The sequence below is a fragment of the Solanum lycopersicum genome, chromosome 10 (assembly GCF_036512215.1).
Source record: "Solanum lycopersicum chromosome 10, SLM_r2.1".
Lineage (NCBI taxonomy): Eukaryota > Viridiplantae > Streptophyta > Magnoliopsida > Solanales > Solanaceae > Solanum > Solanum lycopersicum.
This window is the reverse complement of record NC_090809.1, coordinates 30,336,078-30,353,785: the sequence shown is the minus strand read 5'-3', so window position 1 is coordinate 30,353,785 and position 17,708 is coordinate 30,336,078. Positions and strand designations below refer to the sequence as shown.

General features: G+C 34.5%; 1 protein-coding gene across 2 annotated transcripts; it reads right to left on the bottom strand.

The window, feature by feature from the left end:
* Positions 1-329: 329 nt before the first annotated feature.
* LOC101256139 (E3 ubiquitin-protein ligase RING1-like) lies at positions 330-15,574 on the bottom strand. 2 transcript variants are annotated; one of them, XR_743606.4, is made up of 3 exons: positions 14,453-15,574; positions 14,204-14,266; positions 330-568 (listed from the first exon to the last, which is right to left on the bottom strand). XR_743606.4 is itself a non-coding variant. In XM_004248785.5 (2 exons), exon 1 carries the CDS (start codon positions 15,362-15,364, stop codon positions 14,489-14,491), a length of 876 nt encoding a protein of 291 aa, XP_004248833.1. In that variant the 5' UTR covers positions 15,365-15,574; the 3' UTR covers positions 330-568; positions 14,453-14,488. The 2 variants fall into 2 exon arrangements, 1 of the variants encoding a protein (XP_004248833.1); XM_004248785.5 differs by lacking the exon at positions 14,204-14,266.
* Between the last annotated feature and the right edge of the window lie 2,134 nt (positions 15,575-17,708).

Here is a 17,708-nt window from a genome sequence, read left to right as displayed (position 1 = left end):
TTTTCAAAATATTGAAATTTAAATAATAAGAAAATTTAACAATTTAAATTTCTTTTTGAATGGGGAGAGTCGGGAACAGGTAGATTAAGAAGATGAAGTAGAGTTTTGAAAAATTATTTTTTTGAAAGGGAAATTATTTTTCTTAAGTTTAAGGACATTGAGTTGATTTGAAAAATATTTTCAAATCATTTATGTCAACTAAACATGAGAAAATTAAAAAAAAATTCTCCATACCAAATACACCCGAAGAGAGCAATGCATTATCTTTTTGTGTACAAAAGCAAGTCAGCATAAATGAGCAGAAAGTACACAAATAGACAATATCCAGCTTCAACCAAAATTAGAGAATGTTATTATTGCTTGTACGGGTATCAATCACAATAGACTACTATTACGACAAGCAACACATGAAATTGCCATAACAAAAATTACAGGATTTTAACACTTGCTTGTTTGATTATTGGCAGAAGCGTGATTATGCATCATGATTTACAATTCTCCAGCAGATCTATGGCAAAATTATTCTCTTGGATGTTCCTAATTAGTAGTAACAACAACTATACAGTACCTGCAAAACGATTTATAAAAGGAGTCAAAATCAACAAAATCAGTGCATCAATGATACAGAAATCTCGGGTATGCATTTCAGCTCATACAAAATGTCACTTAAAAGATCAAAATAAACAGACCCGACAAAGACTTCCATATTCAATTTTCCAAAGTCCCACTAGTAGCCCATAAAATCCCGTCCTACCATGATCTTACAGAAGGTAAAACAGGCAAAAGTCTAAAAGATCTAACCCTTCAAAGGATTATCCACGCAATTAATGCATAATAATACTAATAAGTAATATTCACTTTGATTTTATTATTCTATCCTTTATACCTCTAGGCAATAAAAAACAGTAAGATGCTATTATTCTTTAAAATCCACCAATCACTGAATGAATATGTATCACCTCCAAGGATATTGTTGGAAAGGAGAAGTCAAAAGTTTGCAACTTACCTACATAAGTTTAACGTGTTACTTGTCCGAGTCATTACAGCTGCTGAAGTATGCAGCCATGCAGAAATCAATGTCTCAAACCTAATACAGGCGTAGAAGTGAAGTGCAATTCAATTGTCCCAGCCAAGCCCCAACTTGGTATAATATAATTATGAACAGAAAAAATGAAAAGATAATTTAAATGTCCCCAGATGCCAATTCTGTTTGGAATCCAACATTAACAATGTCTACCCAGTATGCTAGATCAAAATTGCCATGAGTAATTTATTTAATTTTGACCAGGCTGATCCATGCAATCAGTGAACAAGAACATCAAAGAAAGAGACTGAGAGAGTAAAGACATTGTGAATACATCAGAGACAACTCAAGAAAACTGTTGTAACATGGAATAATTCAAATTTCGGAAAGATGTGACAAGACTAACAACCATCACCTCACTCTCCCAACCAGTCCTCAACATAGGCAGAATGCTCCTTCAGAGACACTTAAGGAGTAAACCACAGAAGAGAAAGCATTCACTCGCGGATAATTTAGCTTCCTTAGATCCAATGTGATGACATCATTTAACCAACTGATCAGAAAAGGCGTTCATGATGGTTTGCAAGAAGGAACCGAGTCAAAGGAGCAATGCTAGTTTTTTTCTGTAAGAGGAAAAAGAATGGCAAAGACACTAACAAGGATACTGAATTGTTCTTGCCTATGACAAACCACTGCGAAGAAGCAAACCTGTTGAACTCTACCCTGCCAAACAACAAAGTTACACGCACAAATTCCCGTAGCCACTCAAGGAAAAGAACTGTATTCAAGTTTCTCATTCGTTTTTGAGATTAGGTATCCTTCTGATGAAATGAATTAACTTGGTTAATCTGGGAAGCGTGCACGCCTGGGAATCTAGCTCACAAACTTTTAGAGACATAAATTTTCGACAACTATGAAGAGAAATCAAAACTCCTGTTTGGGGATAAAAATCTCATTCCATACCCATCATAAACTACCGTCGAAAGGAAATTTCTTACAGAATCTTATTGACTTGCACAACCTGGCTAGTTTATTCTTTCTTTTTTTGCTAAATAAATATGGAAATGGGACACTTCAACCAATAATTTATTTTGGCATTACAGACGAAATTCCTCTAAGAATGCATATGCAACTAAGAAATTCTACACTCCTAGTAACAGGAAATTGTGTCCTAAAACTGTTACGACAACCCTCAAGCCGGTGTAACCTCCTCCACAGTTTATTTTAGCCAAATTTCTAGGATTCCAGCCGATGAATCCGTAACTAGACATTGCCTACAATTCTAGAAAAAATTTGTTTTTGTATCAACGACGACGACGGAATAAAGAAAATATTATTCAAACATGTAAATACTTATATAACATGATTCGGAAGTGCATGAAGAGTGTGAATATTTTTATGTTTAAAGTGGATGATGAAATCTAAAAACAAAAGAGGAAAGGGATGAAATAGAAGCAGCTGCCATGAATATACATAGCAGCTAAAGAGCAAGTATTGCTATCCTATGCTAAAATATTCCATGGCACAAAAATTCTGAATTTAAAAATTTCCCACTAAGTGGGTCCAAGACAACGGGAGTAACTATTGGCATTAAAAGAAAAGTCTTTTCATCCTTGCAACGAGCAACCAAACCCGCAACTCTTGTGCCTAGCAATAACCATTGGTCGTTGTCAAAGAATTCATTTCAATGCCACCAAGGTAAGTTTGGTCCTATATTTGTGTTGGTTGGAGTTAACATTTGTATTAATGTCATTACACTTATGCATTGACTAGATAATATCAAGAACAAGTAGTATCTTTAATAAATCACTTAAGTTGAAATTTTGGATTTTTTTCAAGACGGTAATTTCTACACTTTTTGAACAATAAGTGTGAGTTAGTTATGAGTATTTATGGTTGTGAAAGTTATTATTTGAGTTGGGATATTGTTCGAGTAACCATAAGATATGTTGCTCGAACACTTCAAAAATGTCAACGGATGCGTGCCGGATTTCCAAAAGTAGTAATCCCCCTGTTTAAAAAAGAATGACCTTCTTTCTTTTTTAGTCAACTTAAAAAAGAATGACCTCTTTCCTTTTTGGTAACATTTTAATTTCAGTTTTCCACGTGGCATGTTTAAGGCCAAAAGATTAAAGGAAAATTTAGTACATTTGACATAACTTTAATTTAGGACCACAAGATTCAAAAATCTTCTTTATTTTGTAATATTCGGCTCGGTAAAGCTAGGCCACTCTTTTTGAAACGGAGGGAGTATATTTTTAGAGAATCCAATACGGGTCCATCATCAAAACTGAAGAGTCCGCACAACTCAGACCATAAGGAAAAACTCTTAATCAATATTAATGAAAGTTGTGAAATGGCGAATGACATGATGAATAGTGCCTATGGGTTGTAAATAGTTGACGTATATGGCTTGAATGAATGTATTAACGCATAATTGAAATTATTTAAGGTGATTAATCAAACACCGTCTATAATGAACGAATATGGAATTTTCGAAAATTCAGATCAAGCGTGAAATATTAGTTGAATAAATTGATATTGTTGCATGACTTAATAGTCATAAGTTCAGTTATGTAGAATGAAGTTGGAGTTAATTGAAATGGTTGGAGTGACTTTTAGCTTAATTAAGCGATTTTCAGGTAGCCGAGCTTCTAGCTAATAGTATGTTTTCAAAAACTACTTCATTAAATTAATGATAATGTTAAGGAGATCTCATGCACATGCAGGACAAGTTAGCATGGTTTACTCCTTAGTCGGGATTAAGATTTATAATATGCTTATACAACCAAGTTTGGAAGTTATAAAATCATTTAAAGCTTTTTAAATGATTTCTTGGAGTTATTACGCAGTACTTTATCATGTACTTAACTTTTTGTTACTTGTAGATTACAATCCATAACATACTTTTGATGAACTTGTTGGAATCACTCTTAATTTGCAGTATAAGTGAAACAGTAAACTTCATTTAGTAAAGGGACTGGGGCGAAGGCCATGACTTGAGAAAATGATAGTAACAATATCTTTACAATTCTTTGATATTGATTTCCTCATGTGATCAAGGAGATGACCACACTCGTGGGTTCAACACCCCGGTGTACTATTGCTCATTCAATCAAAGGGACCAGTGGGTTCTACACCCCAAAGTAGCTTTGGTATCTAATTGAGGGGATGACCAGGCCCAACTTTATAGCCCGGTGTACCATAGCTTTTGTGGTGGGAGAGTATGTGGAGCCTCAGAAATAGCATCCTGAGCGTATACATGCATATGGATACAAGACTTAAGATATAGACGTTAAAATCTTGGAATAATATGACACTTGATGAGCTTCAAAAAGATCTAAATAGGGTTTACGTGATTGGTGCTTCTTCCATGGTTTGATAAATCAAAATTTGATTTGGTTTACCTCTAATGTATTTATAAAAAGTGTTCATGTTATATACTTTGATGAACTAAATTGTGTATATAATCCATCTCTCATTTTTTTATATATATTTATAACTCTTGCCCTATCACAAGTGGAAGATATGATGCATGACCAAGTATTCTTCCTTTTTTGGAGAAGATAACGGTTTTGCATATCTAAGTATGCTAAAATTGTACCCTTCGGGATGACCAAGTGGTTTGAGCTTGGGACTTTCATGTTGGACGTCTCAAGTTCGAAACCCCAACGAAAACAAGGGGTTTCCCTTCTGGGTCGCGCTCGTCGCATCAGGCTTGCCAAGTGTCGATTACCTCTCCTATGTGGTTTGCGAGGTATTGCATAGGAGTGGAGGTTTTACCTTGTGCGTACCCAAAGGAAAGTGGCTGCGAGTTTCCCTTGTCTTAAAAAAAGTATGCCAAATTTCATGAATCATTTGTTTATATGATGTAAGGTCTAGGCAACAATCAAGTGCAAAGCGGTTTGTATATGGGTTAGGATTCCTGCAGTTTCATACTTTTGGGGATCCCAATTTAAGATTGTGTCGTCGTGGGATTCACATTGTTAAATTTTCATGTTGTAAAGGACGAACTAGTCTCGTAACATTAATATTTCATTTTTAGTTTTATAGAGGCTTTATAGATGAACTTGTATTGTATTTGGGTTATGGGTTCCTGTTTGTATTTGCAAATAACATTTTGACTTGGTAACGAGCATGTTGATTTAATATTATACTTAGAAACACTACATACTATTGAGGTTAATTTTTTTGAGAGAACATAATATTGAGGTTAGTTAATTGAATTGCGTATATGGGTATGAAGTGGGTAGTCACTACACTAAATATGTTCGCTCAGTGCAAGTTGCAAGCATACGGGTGTCATGCAACACTTTCTCCCATTTTAAAGCGTGCCAAACATGGTAACTTGAAGTTAATTAATTGAATTGTGTTATACGGATATGAGGTGGGTAGTCAATACACTAACTCGATTCACTCGGTGCCATGACAGGCATTGGGTGTCATCCTACATATCTCCCCATTTTGGGGCATGACAGGTTCAATCAAAATGAGAATCAAAACATTGAAGTCCACATTGTGCACAAAATTTAGTACCTTCGATTCATATTTGACTACTTAAAGATTTCCAAAAACACAAATTCCGCTTCTGAATTTTTGAAATTGGATTTCTACTTTCTATTTAAAACTTTTTTGAGTTATAAAATGTTTCTTTTTGAATTTCCTAAACAAAATTCGAGTTCCTACTGCTAATCAGCCCTCCCCATAGGTTCTTTTCTAAAAAAAAAAAAATAGGAAATGTAGAATTGGTGAAATTAATGGTGAAGTTAATGTTTGCTTTAGAATTAAAAAAAGGTAATAAGGATCTCATGGAGTGACTTCATGAAGTGCTTCTTTCAGAGTTAAGCTTTCGTATCTTTAATAAAGAATCGAGAACTTTTTTTATCTTTCATAAGGAATAGGAGGAATATGTCCTGGGTTTTTCTGAGTAGAGGATGGAGAAACACTTGGATACAATAACAATTATTTACCCCACAAATTATTTCCATTAAACTATGTGACAAGGAGAAATACTTGGATATAAGAACAACTACTACGCTGCACTTCCTAACAAGCAGGGCATGGAGAAATACATAAGTGACCATACAAACATAAGAACTGTGAAATTTGGAAAAAAGTAGTATTTGTTTCATGTTATGATATTTGAAAATTGGAATTGTGTTTGAACATCAATACTAGTTGGAGTTGTTTTTGATATTGTGAGTGAGTTGAAGTGAAAATTGTGAAAACAACTTATTGGAGTATTTTGAATTCTGTAATTCAACTTGAAGATTGTAAAGATATGGCACTTAGGCCTAACTCAACAGCAAAAGTTAGCCCATGAGGGGAGAATTGCCCAGGTCCATATAAGGATACCACTAGTCCATTCCCAACCAATGTGGGTACTTTACCCACTCTAACACACCCCTTCACGCCCAGGCCCAACTAGATTGTGGACCAGGAGCCCAAATGGAATGGACCTAGCTATGATACCATGTAGAGATATGGCACCTGGGCCTAACTCAACCCCAAAAGGTAGCTCATGAGGGGAGGATTGTCCAAGTCCAAAGAAGGAGACCACCAGTTTATTCTCCCACCAATATGAGACTTTTACCTACTCTAACAAAGATGAATTCATCAAAATTATAACAATGTTTTTTACCCTTTTTGGGTGCGCACAAGGTAAAACCCCGCTCCTATGCAATAGCAAACTATAACAATTCTATGTCCAAATAGTTTTTGGCCAGAATAATATTCCAGAAAAAGTGAAAAGTATCCATGGTCAAACGGGCTCTTAAATAAACTCGGAAAACATGCCAGTTTCACTACCATTGACGACTTAGGCAAGCTTTTGTGGATGGAGAATCGAATAGATTGATACAGATTTTAGAAGATTCTATTGCCAGACACCTTAGGTATCTGGTCAATTTGTGTATCTTCTTTGACTATCGGCTTATCAAGATGGCACAGAAAGATGAATATTGGTAAAAAAAAACATTTTATAATTGAATTGATAGGTTTCTAACACAAGAAGAAAATAAAATATCATAATAGTGAAAACTGAAGTGGAGGTGCTTATTAAAAAATGTTCTAACTTAGGATCCGCAAAGAGTTTTTGAATGCTTAATTATTAATAAAATCAAATGTGTCATCCCTAGGAATGTCAATGATATAAAGCACACTGACAAGGATAATTTTCTTACAAGTGTGTCAAATACAAGAAGAAACTTCCTCCAATTGTATGTTTTTGACATGAAGCCAAGAAGTCTACTTATGACCTTTTGAATTAGCCTCTTCTAACACGTGAGAAATCTGTAGTTAAGTTTTCTCCAAGGAAGGATGATGAAGCTTTTCAGATGAATATCCAGTAAAAGAAATTTGAAGGGATGCTCAATGTTGAAGATGATATTCTTTATCTAGTGACTTAAAATTTCATCGTTTAACATCAGATATTGAAATTAAATATCAATTCATGAGCTTAGTAAAGCATAGCCGATCCCAAGTGGGCAAAAAAGGAGGGTTCCAGAAACTTCAAAAAAATAAACAGAGGAGGTTTCTGGCACGTGGACATTCTCTGTAAAGATAGTCTAAATAGAATGAATCCTATAAATACAGGGCAGAAATGTAAAGGATTAATAAAGTGACCAGCTAATCTCAAAATTGAAACCTAGTTGAATAATTGACTGATTATTGTATTTTAATGACTACTCCAGAATATTTGACGTTGTCCCACTTATTTAAGCTTTCCTAGGATGAAATGAATTATAGAGTATCCAAAGAAGCAGCACGAAAGTTGCTATGAACCTTGTTAGAACATGAATAGATTTACACAATCCTATTGAATAGTAATAGGTTTATATAATTCTATTAGAATAGGAATAGATTTATACAATCCAATTTAGAATAGCAATACGAATAGAAAAGGATTGTAGTGTAGTGTCTATAAATAAGCTCTCAATGTAATAATGTAGACACAACAGTTTAATTATATATTTTCCCCATATTTCTCACATGGTATCAGAGCCTCTACGATCTTGGACAATCAAAGAGCTTTCACTATTAGTGGGTGGCTATTACCTATATTTGCCACCAGTCTGGCCAATGACTATGTTAACAAAAGTAGGGCAAATGAGATATGCATGAACCCCATATTAAGGGGAAGAAAACTTAGATAGAGAGGTCACCATACATCAATTTCTGATGACTTTCTAGAGTTTTTTTGTGTCAACCATGTATCCCTCATTGTTTATCTATGCCATCATTCTAGTGACTACTTTCTTGTATACGATTTATGTAGCGCCGTGCCATTATTTCGGTGATTACTTTCTTATATCTGATTTGCGTAGCACCGTGCCTTCTTTCTGGTAACTACTTTTTGATATTTAATTTGTGTAACACTGTCATCCTTTTGGTGACTACCTTTTTTTGCAAATCTGATTTGTGTAGCACCGTGTATCTCTCCGGACTACTTTTCGTATTTAATTTGGGTAATACCATGAATTTTTCCAAACTACTTTCTCATATCTGAGTTGCATAACATCGTGCGTCTTTATTGTGACTCCTCAAACTTAATTTGCATATTTCCATTCGTGTTTCTGGTGACTCCTCAAATCTAATTTGTGCAGGGTTGTGCCATCATTCCGACCTTACCCATATAATTTCTCTTTTTCATAAGGGTTGTAGCCATCATTCCGACCCTACAAACATTATTTTTCTTTTCCAATAGGGTCGTGCCATCAATTCAACCTTTCTTATATAATTTCTATTTTCTAATTAGGTCGTGCCATTATTCTGACCCTACATATTCTGACAAATTTTTGGTGACTTTCTTGTTTGATATCGACTGATCTATTTATTCTGACACGATCCATATACTTTATACTAGATTTTGAGCACTTCGTTGCTTAAGGGGAGTTTAGTAGCATTGTATGTTGATTATGTAAGGTGATCTTAGGCATATTTATATGCTTAGGCGTCAATAACGACCTCATTTTAGCTATGTTCAAGGACAAATTTTGGTGATTGGGTAGGATTTAAGTCATACATTTTATTTGGACTAACCATTGTGATTAGTGATTATAGATTGGGAAACAAGGAGAAAACATGCAAAAAAAGTGGAAATCATGAAGCGAAGAGTAGGTCCAAGCACGAGAGCATTAGTAAGAAGGTGCCACATAGAAGTGGAGACCATTATGAAGCAAAAAATGAGACAGTGCACCTTCTCCGCATCGCGTAGAGAGAACTATTTATTTTCCCCATATTGTCATTTAAAGGTGAAACTAAAAGGCGTCTCCACACAGGGAAGAGGTCCAATTTGTTTTTGGCTTTTTCCCTAAATTATAAAGAGACTCAGATTGTATTTTAGTAGTTATTCTTCTTCTGGGTTTGGAAGAACCAAGACTATGGGAGATGTTTCATTTGTTCTTAGGGTTTATTCCTAAATTATACTCCATTCAATCTCTTTTATGTTAATTGAACATTGTGAAATTGAGAATCATATTATGAGTAGCAAATTCCCTAGCTCTAGGGTTGTGGCTATAGGATAATTGTATTTTATTGATTTTAATGGATTGATTATGATTATTATATGAATCTCTCTTTTGTTCTTACATAAATATTTTGTGATTGGCCACCATTGAAAGAAATTCTTGTCCGATTGAAACTCGAGAGAGGAATAAAGGGATTAAACGTGGGGCAAAAGGTGCATGATCTTCTCTAAGTTAAGGGTTGATTTGTATCTAGGATAGGGATATACCTAGAAACCTCGCTTGGTTAATAGACGGACAAAATCATAATGCTCAATAATTGGTTCAATAATTTATCTCTGCTCAATGATGTAGTTAGGCTGCTAATTATCGTAGGCGAATAGAGATCGAGAGACCATGATACCATGATCATACATTTAACTCTGAAATAATTATTCAATAATCTATTGACATCTACTAAATGAAATAATTTGCATGAATCCATAACAGGTTGCAATCCTAAAATGCCTAAAGTCATTGTTTGAAATCCAATTGAAATCATATCCTAGAAGTTTACTTCAATAATTGGATAAATAAATCATTCGAAATCCCATCACTTTTCTTGATAACACTTGCTTTAAATTTTGATTGTTGGAAGAATTGAATACGTCTAATCTTAAGTCCTTGTGGATACGAAACCCGACTCTTCAAAAGAGCTACTTTAATACTTGCACGACTTCATACGCTTGTGTGTGCATTTGGGCGCAACATAAGTCACTCTATGCTTTGAAACAGTCTTTGCAAGTTTGGTTTGGGAAGTTCAACACTGTAATCTTATCACTATGTGGTTTATCAACATTATGCATCAAACTTAGTATGTCATGAGAAAATTAAGCACACTGAGATTGACTGGCAATATGCATATATCCAATATTGAATGAGAAGACAAGCACATTGAGATTGATTGTCAATTTTTTGAAGTCGACTGATCAACTTACAAGAATCTCACCCAGCCCCTTATCGGTCCTCGTATTAATTACATATGTAACAAGCTAAGTACTTAAATTGTATACACTAGCTTGTGGGAAATGTTAGAACATGAATAGGTATATACAATCTATTAGAATAAGAATAGGTTTATACGATCTTATTAGAATAGGAAGAGGTTTATACAAACCTATTTAGAATAGGAGAAATAGAAAAAGGATCAGCAAATAGTATCCTACTTGGTAAAGATTCTATTGTAGCGTCTATAAATAGGGTCTCAATGTAATAATGTAGACACAACAACAATTCAATAATATTTTTTTTCGATATTTCTCACAAACCTAATTAATCTTTTGACTTAATAACGTATCTAGAAATCATATCTAGTTTATTTTAAAAAGTGCAAAATTATAATTTATATGTGATCCTCAATTATAATTGGTCACCATTTCATGATTTCTAATCCATTGAGTTAAACACAGCTTTTCAAGAGTCGTATTCTTTTTTTCTTTTTTTGGTAAATAGAGTGTCGTTAAAAAGTAAAAAGCATAAGAGATAAGGTCCTTAGACTTGAAGAGAAAAAAGAGAAGTGAAGCGCACAATTGGGAAAAAAAAAGCACAAATGAATTTAATTTTATTATGACAAGAGAAGCCCGCAACCGCTACCCTTTGGATACGCACAGAGATAACCCCAACTCCTATGAAAGTGCATATGAATTTAGTACTATAATAATCAAATTGCAATTTAAATAACTAATTACATCCAATATTCAATAAAGCCATTTATCAAACTCAATGCGCAGACCCAATGAAATAAGCATTTTATGTTTAGAGTTCTTCATGAGACATCGTTTGAAGCACACACTTGACTGAAGCGCATATCTCCACCAATGAAATGATTACCCTCGCTTTGTATCGCTTCAAGCGATAAAACAATGACTTCTAATAACACTGACCAGGTAATGTAAATGGATTAGAAGATCCTTGAGTTTCGTGGACTTCTTTGATAACACTTTGTGTTAAGAAAATGTAACACCCCCTTGGTGCATTTATACTCGTGAAGACGTAACTCTTTATGAAAAGTTTAGCTTTCAACACTAAGGGGTCGTTTGATAACTGGTTAAAGAGGTGATTTATGAAGGTGTTAAATCCAGCAAAAATAATACCATGGTTGGTTGTTAGTAAGGAGGTAAGTTATTTATATAAAAATTAATATGATTTTTGGCTTACAATTTAGAAACCTGCATAACTAATACATGTATAAGTTGTGAGTAGTGATATCAAAGGGACACTTAAAGCGTGCTTAAGCTCTGAAGCGAGGCTCAAAACGGGTTGAGCATTTCAGTGTCGTCATCAAGGTTACAAGGCAAACATTTTCTTCCCAATGAGCCTCCTATGAAGAACTAAAACTAAATAATTGATATTTCATGAGCCTCTTATGAAGAACTAAAACTAAATAATTGATATTTCACTTTATAATAATTTTTTTTCTATTTTTTTTGGTTATATATTTGTCATTCATGTTTATAATTATTAGTCTTGGACTAAACATATATATTTGTGTTCTTTTCTGCCTTTGCGTCTTTTTTCATAAAGCCCGCACTTTATTTGCGCTTTGCGATCAAAGCCCCCACGAAACTTAGAGCTCGCCTTTGATAACATTGATTAGGAGGGAATTTACATATTATTTTATGCCGAAGAGAAGGTGGAATAACTAATTAATGAATAACTCAATCCTATAACTCTAGCATAAAATAATACATTAATTTTCTCATAACTAATCCATATATTATTAATGCTTGCAAAAGTCTAACGAGTTACAAAACGACCCTCAAGTAATATTCTTTTGTTCTTGTAAAGGAGCAAAAAATGAATTTGGATTAGATCTAGGATAGGATGCAAAAGAATTCTACCTGCTATAGCTCAGCATCAGCTATGAGCTTTAGGGAGGTGGGTACATTAAAAAAAAGTATTTTTCACAGCACCACAAAGAGTGGACCCTATTCTCAATCTCAGGCATCAAAATAAGTATAGAGATGCAACTGTTTGTAGGAACTTGAATTGGTGTTTGAAGAGTAATTGAAAATTGAGTCCAAACAATAACTGGAAATACACCCATTATGACAGACCAGAGAATAAGACATTTCCGGAACAGTTACTGAAAATTCAAATGTTAAGGAGGGGATCAATACCCAAAAATCTAATACCATGAAAAAGCAAAATTAACAAAGAAGTTGTGCAGAAAGAGATTCTTGAAAATGAAGTTGACTTAATAGACCATATTATGTACAGAATAATATTGCTGCTAGAATGGACACCTGAGAGGCATGAAAAGTAATATTATGACATGAAACAAATGTTTGACTTGACAAGCAGTGTCACATGGAGGCTTTAAGGTCTTTTCCCATATCATAGACACTGATATAGACCAGAAAAGTTGGAATATATTCCCAGCAATTAAAAAATGTAAACTGATAGCTTTTCTAATTGGCCATGGAAAACCATCTGGGAAAACAGAGCACGCCTAAAGGTGGACTGTTTGACATGGTTGGTGGCACACTTGCCTTACTAAAAACAACCTTCAGAAAAGGGGATCAATATCAGCAACAGATGTCCTTTATATCGAAGGCAGAATGAGGATATCAAGCATCTTCTGGCATTACATTCTGAACATTAGAGTGGTTAGCTAATTAATGCTTATTACAACTACTTAGCTCCTAAAATCTTGGGGCTTAAAAGGGATGGGAAGGAAAAGCAAAAGATATGGAATATGAAGTCTGTCACCATCTCATGGATCATCCGTAAACAAAGGAACACAAGAATTTTTTAGAGCAGAAAGGAATCTGTCATCGGCATTAAGAACAGATGCATTTATTTACTGTTTTATTGGTGTAACATGGCAATTGCAAATGATGTAGAGGCATTCTGTAATGAGGCTTTCCAATGTATATACTTTGCAGCAGTTTGCTGCACTTTAATTCAATACTTCTACCAATAAAAAAAGAGAGAAACTCTTGTTTAAATTGAAATGATAACATATAACATGGCTTCTTATATAATGGCTTAACTGTATGAATATAAGGAAATTTCAGACTATAGAGAGTAAGGAAAGATTAGACTAATGAAACTTCCCTAATTACCACAACTCCTTTTTATGCTACAAACATAAGAATGTATTACTAACATAAATATATTCTAACACTAAAAACAATAGTTATCTTGAATTTCAACACTTATTACTGTACTTAAGGTTGAATTAGTATTTCAAAATACAAGCTCTCACAAAGTAAGAGCACTACATACTTAAGAGAGTAGGAAATGGATATTTCCACAACTTACAAAACGACAGCTTATGAATTTACAACCCATAGCTATTGTAAGTCCCTATTGCACCTGTATTTACTTCAAGAAAACATGTTGCCTAGAGAAAATTTGAAATGCATGCAGTCCTAACTATAATCCATTTATATCCCCTACATGGATGAAGGTAAATTTATCTGAACAAAAAAATGGTACTTAACCACTTCCTTTGGTTTCCTGATTATACATGCCACGCTACTCACCTTTGGTAGGTTAGTTTCAAATTACATGTTATCGCCCATATACCAACTTTCTGTCGCTTCCATTATTCATAGGTCCTCTTCATCAAAGGATAGAAATGTTGCATCCTCGAATACTATAAATATAATCAACCATAGATGTAGAGTTGACGCACAATTGGAACATCGTAAAAATATGTCTCACTTACCTATGTGCGCCAAATGGGCCAAAAGATGCCCATATTAAGAAGCAGAAAATGCAAGTACTTCATCTGTCCACATAGGCTAGAAGTCATTTACGGCAGATTGATTGCAAGATATAGTAATCATAACCAATAAGAAAACAAAGAGAATCCACATAAATCAAGTTCACAATAAGAAAAACTGACATAGAACTTAGAGCAACATTGCACAGTGAAGCCACATAAGTAATAAGTCTGAAAAAAACAATAGCATACCTTAACACTGCTTAAAGACCTGACAACCGGATCTCATTAATTACCAAATGTGTTACCACTTCCACCTACTTCATCTTCACTACCACTTTCGAGTGGCCAATTCGGCCAACTTGATACGGTCTCCACACTATTAGCTCTCGCAACAACTCCATCTCCTTGACCGGTCTGGCCAATCTGAGTAGGGGAGAGCAGAAACTCCAAACTGTCACCCCTAGTGGTATCCTCCCTGTCAAGCTGATGCCTCCTGGCAACACGTCTAAGTGTGCGCCTAAACCCAAACAAATCCTCTTGCTCACCCAGAAACTCTTCCAATCTCATTGCTGCAACAAAATCCTGACGTCTACGGCAAACCTCGTCTTCCTCCGTAGGTAACTGGAACCTACAAACTGGACATGAATTATTCATTTCTAACCATGGTAAAATACAATCAGAATGATACATGTGTTTGCAAGGCAACATTTTAACTTGCATGTCGAGTAAAAACTGGTCTTTGCAGACCGCACAAAGAATAACCGGATCATTCTCAAGCATGGAAGAGGTAATTTGAAGTAGTTCAAGTGCCGCCACAGCTGATCTGGACGCGGAATTGTTGTGAAGATTGGGGGTAGGAGCGTCATTAGTGGTGGTGAGATGGCGAATTAGACGGTGGAGATAAGGACTATTGAGGAGGAAGTTGTCGTCAGAGGGAGTAAAAGTGGTGGGGGTTTCAATGTCAGAGGTAGGGTTAGGGTGATTCGGAAATTGGGGAAGAATGGTAGGGGTAAAAGAGTCCATATGTTCGAGGAAATCGGAATGGCAGTGAGGGCAGCGAGGATTATTCGGGGGTGGGTGAAGGAGGAAGACGCTCATGTCGCATTCGTGGCACCAAAAAGTGTGGTGACGCTGCGGCGGAGTTGCGATGGTGGTGGACATTTGGTGTAAGTGGGAAAAGGTATGGAATATTATTGTGATGTGTAAAGAGAAAAGCGATGTGTGTGTTTTTTATCGCAAGAGGAAGAAACGGTACGGGAAGGAGGAAGAAGAAGAAGACAGTGGGCCATACCGGTCGTTGCCCTCTTTTGGTTTGTTGGCTTGTTGCTCTCTAAACTCTCAAAACATTCAAATGTACTCTTTTGTCCAATAATATTTGTTCAATTTTGACTTAGGAAACAATAAATAATAATGACAATATATTTTTAACTTTAGTAAATTTAATATATTGAAAAATGTGTTACATGATAAATAACATTCCTTCTGTTTCAAAAAAAATGATCTCATTTCTTTTTTGGTCAGTTTAAAAAAGAATGAGCTCTTTCTTTTTCTTGATAACATTTTAAATTCAGTTTTTCACGTGACATGTTTAAGGCCACAAGATTAAAATGCACTTTTGTACATTTGACATAACATTAAGTTTGGACCACAAGATTCAAAAGTCTTCTTTACTTTCTTAAACTTCGTGTTAAGTCAAACTAGACCATATTTTTAAACGAAGAGAGTATTTAATAGGAAGAATAAAATAGATACAAAAGGCAAAATTTCTTGTTATTTTCTAAATTGAACAATTATTGTTTGAAAACTATTTTTAGTATAGTCGACAATTATTGTTGGACGACGAAAGTAGTTGATATAACTAATGAAAATATTCTTAAATTTTGTGAATTATTACTTTTAACTTCATGACCTCATTAAGATTATGAATTAATATTTTCTAATATTAGAAATTTAGTGTGCAAGGTTATTCATAGTATTGAACCAGTTCGTCCTTACACCCTATATCATAATTCAGTTAGTAGGAAGTTGAATATAGGGTTCTATCCTCAGTTTTATTAAATTACTATATTATGAAATTGTGATACTTTAAGCATTGATACTTTCAAATTACTGTTCATGATTGTAGTTCCACATGAATCCTATATATCTAGTTTTACTAAATGTATTTCGAGCCAGTTAAATTTTCTTACATTGATTTTGAAAACTAAACTGAGTTTAAGAGAAAAGTTTAAAGTAATATTTTCAAAAAGAGTTTAAGAAAACTTTAGTAATTTCGAATGTATCATTTGTACATTGAAAAGGAGAGCACTCTTTTAGAAAACTATAAAGAGTTTTCAGAGTATTTTATAAAGACTTAGTACAACTTCAATTACCTCGTAAAGATGTCTTTTGAGAAATTATCTCAACTCAGAGAGTACTTCTACATGATGTTACAGTTATATTTGGGGAGTAGTATTGAGCAATGATTCTGGGTACGAGTCAATAAAACTCAAAACTCCATAATGTACGTAGCCAATATACATAGCATTGTACCAAAGACGAGCGATTTCTCACCTGTCTGATGAAGGTTTTTAGTGAATCCATCAGTTAGTTGTATCTATGCTTTAGTATGATATAGTGCGGCTCTAGTCATGTGGATAATACATTGTATCATCATAAGGAACATTAGTCATGATTGTCAGTTAGAGAAACTCTCAAGTAAATAAAGTATACTTCTATTTATATATTTCAGTTCAGCATTTCAATTGTTGCCTTTTTTATGTTTAAAGCTAAGCTGATTTTTAGTTGACATACCTTTAGTCTTTCAATTTACTTATTTATTTTATTTAGCCCAATTACATACTCGTACATTTAATGTAGTGGTTTCATTCGACCTGAATCATTTTATGATGTAGATTCAGATACTTAGGATCCTCAACAAGAGTTTCATTGAGATCCTTTCATCCACTTGTTAGCATATAATTGAGATCTCGCTTACGGAGGACTTCAACTTTTATGAGTTGTTAGTAATAGATTTTTAAGCATTGTGGGTCTTGTCCAGATACTCATTTTTATATAGTAGATACTTCTAGACAGTGTCATCAATAAAATCAAATTTAGCATGCCATTGTTTGGGTGATTGCTTGAGTCCATAAAGTGACTTCACAAGTCTGCACACTTTCTTTTCTTTACCAGGAACTATAAACCCTTCATGTTGTTCCATGTAAATTTCTTCCTCTAACTCTCATTTAAGAAGGCTGTCTTTACATCCATTTGGTGGATTTTAAGATCATGCACTTCTGCTAGTGCTATTAACATCCTAATTGATGTTATCCTTGTTACTGGAGAGTATGTGTCAAAGTAGTCCAGACCTTCCTTTTGTCTGTACCCTTTGACTACCAGTCTAGCCTTATATTTGTCAATAGTTACATCAGGTTTCATTTTCCTTTTAAAGATCCATTTTGATCCTAAAGGTTTATTTCCTGGAGGAAGATCAGTCAATTCCCAAGTGTGATTGCTTAAAAAT

Coding starts and splice junctions, on each gene's coding strand:
- LOC101256139 (XM_004248785.5), bottom strand. CDS start 15,364: ATGTCCACCACCATCGCAACTCCGCCGCAGCGTCACCACACTTTTTGG.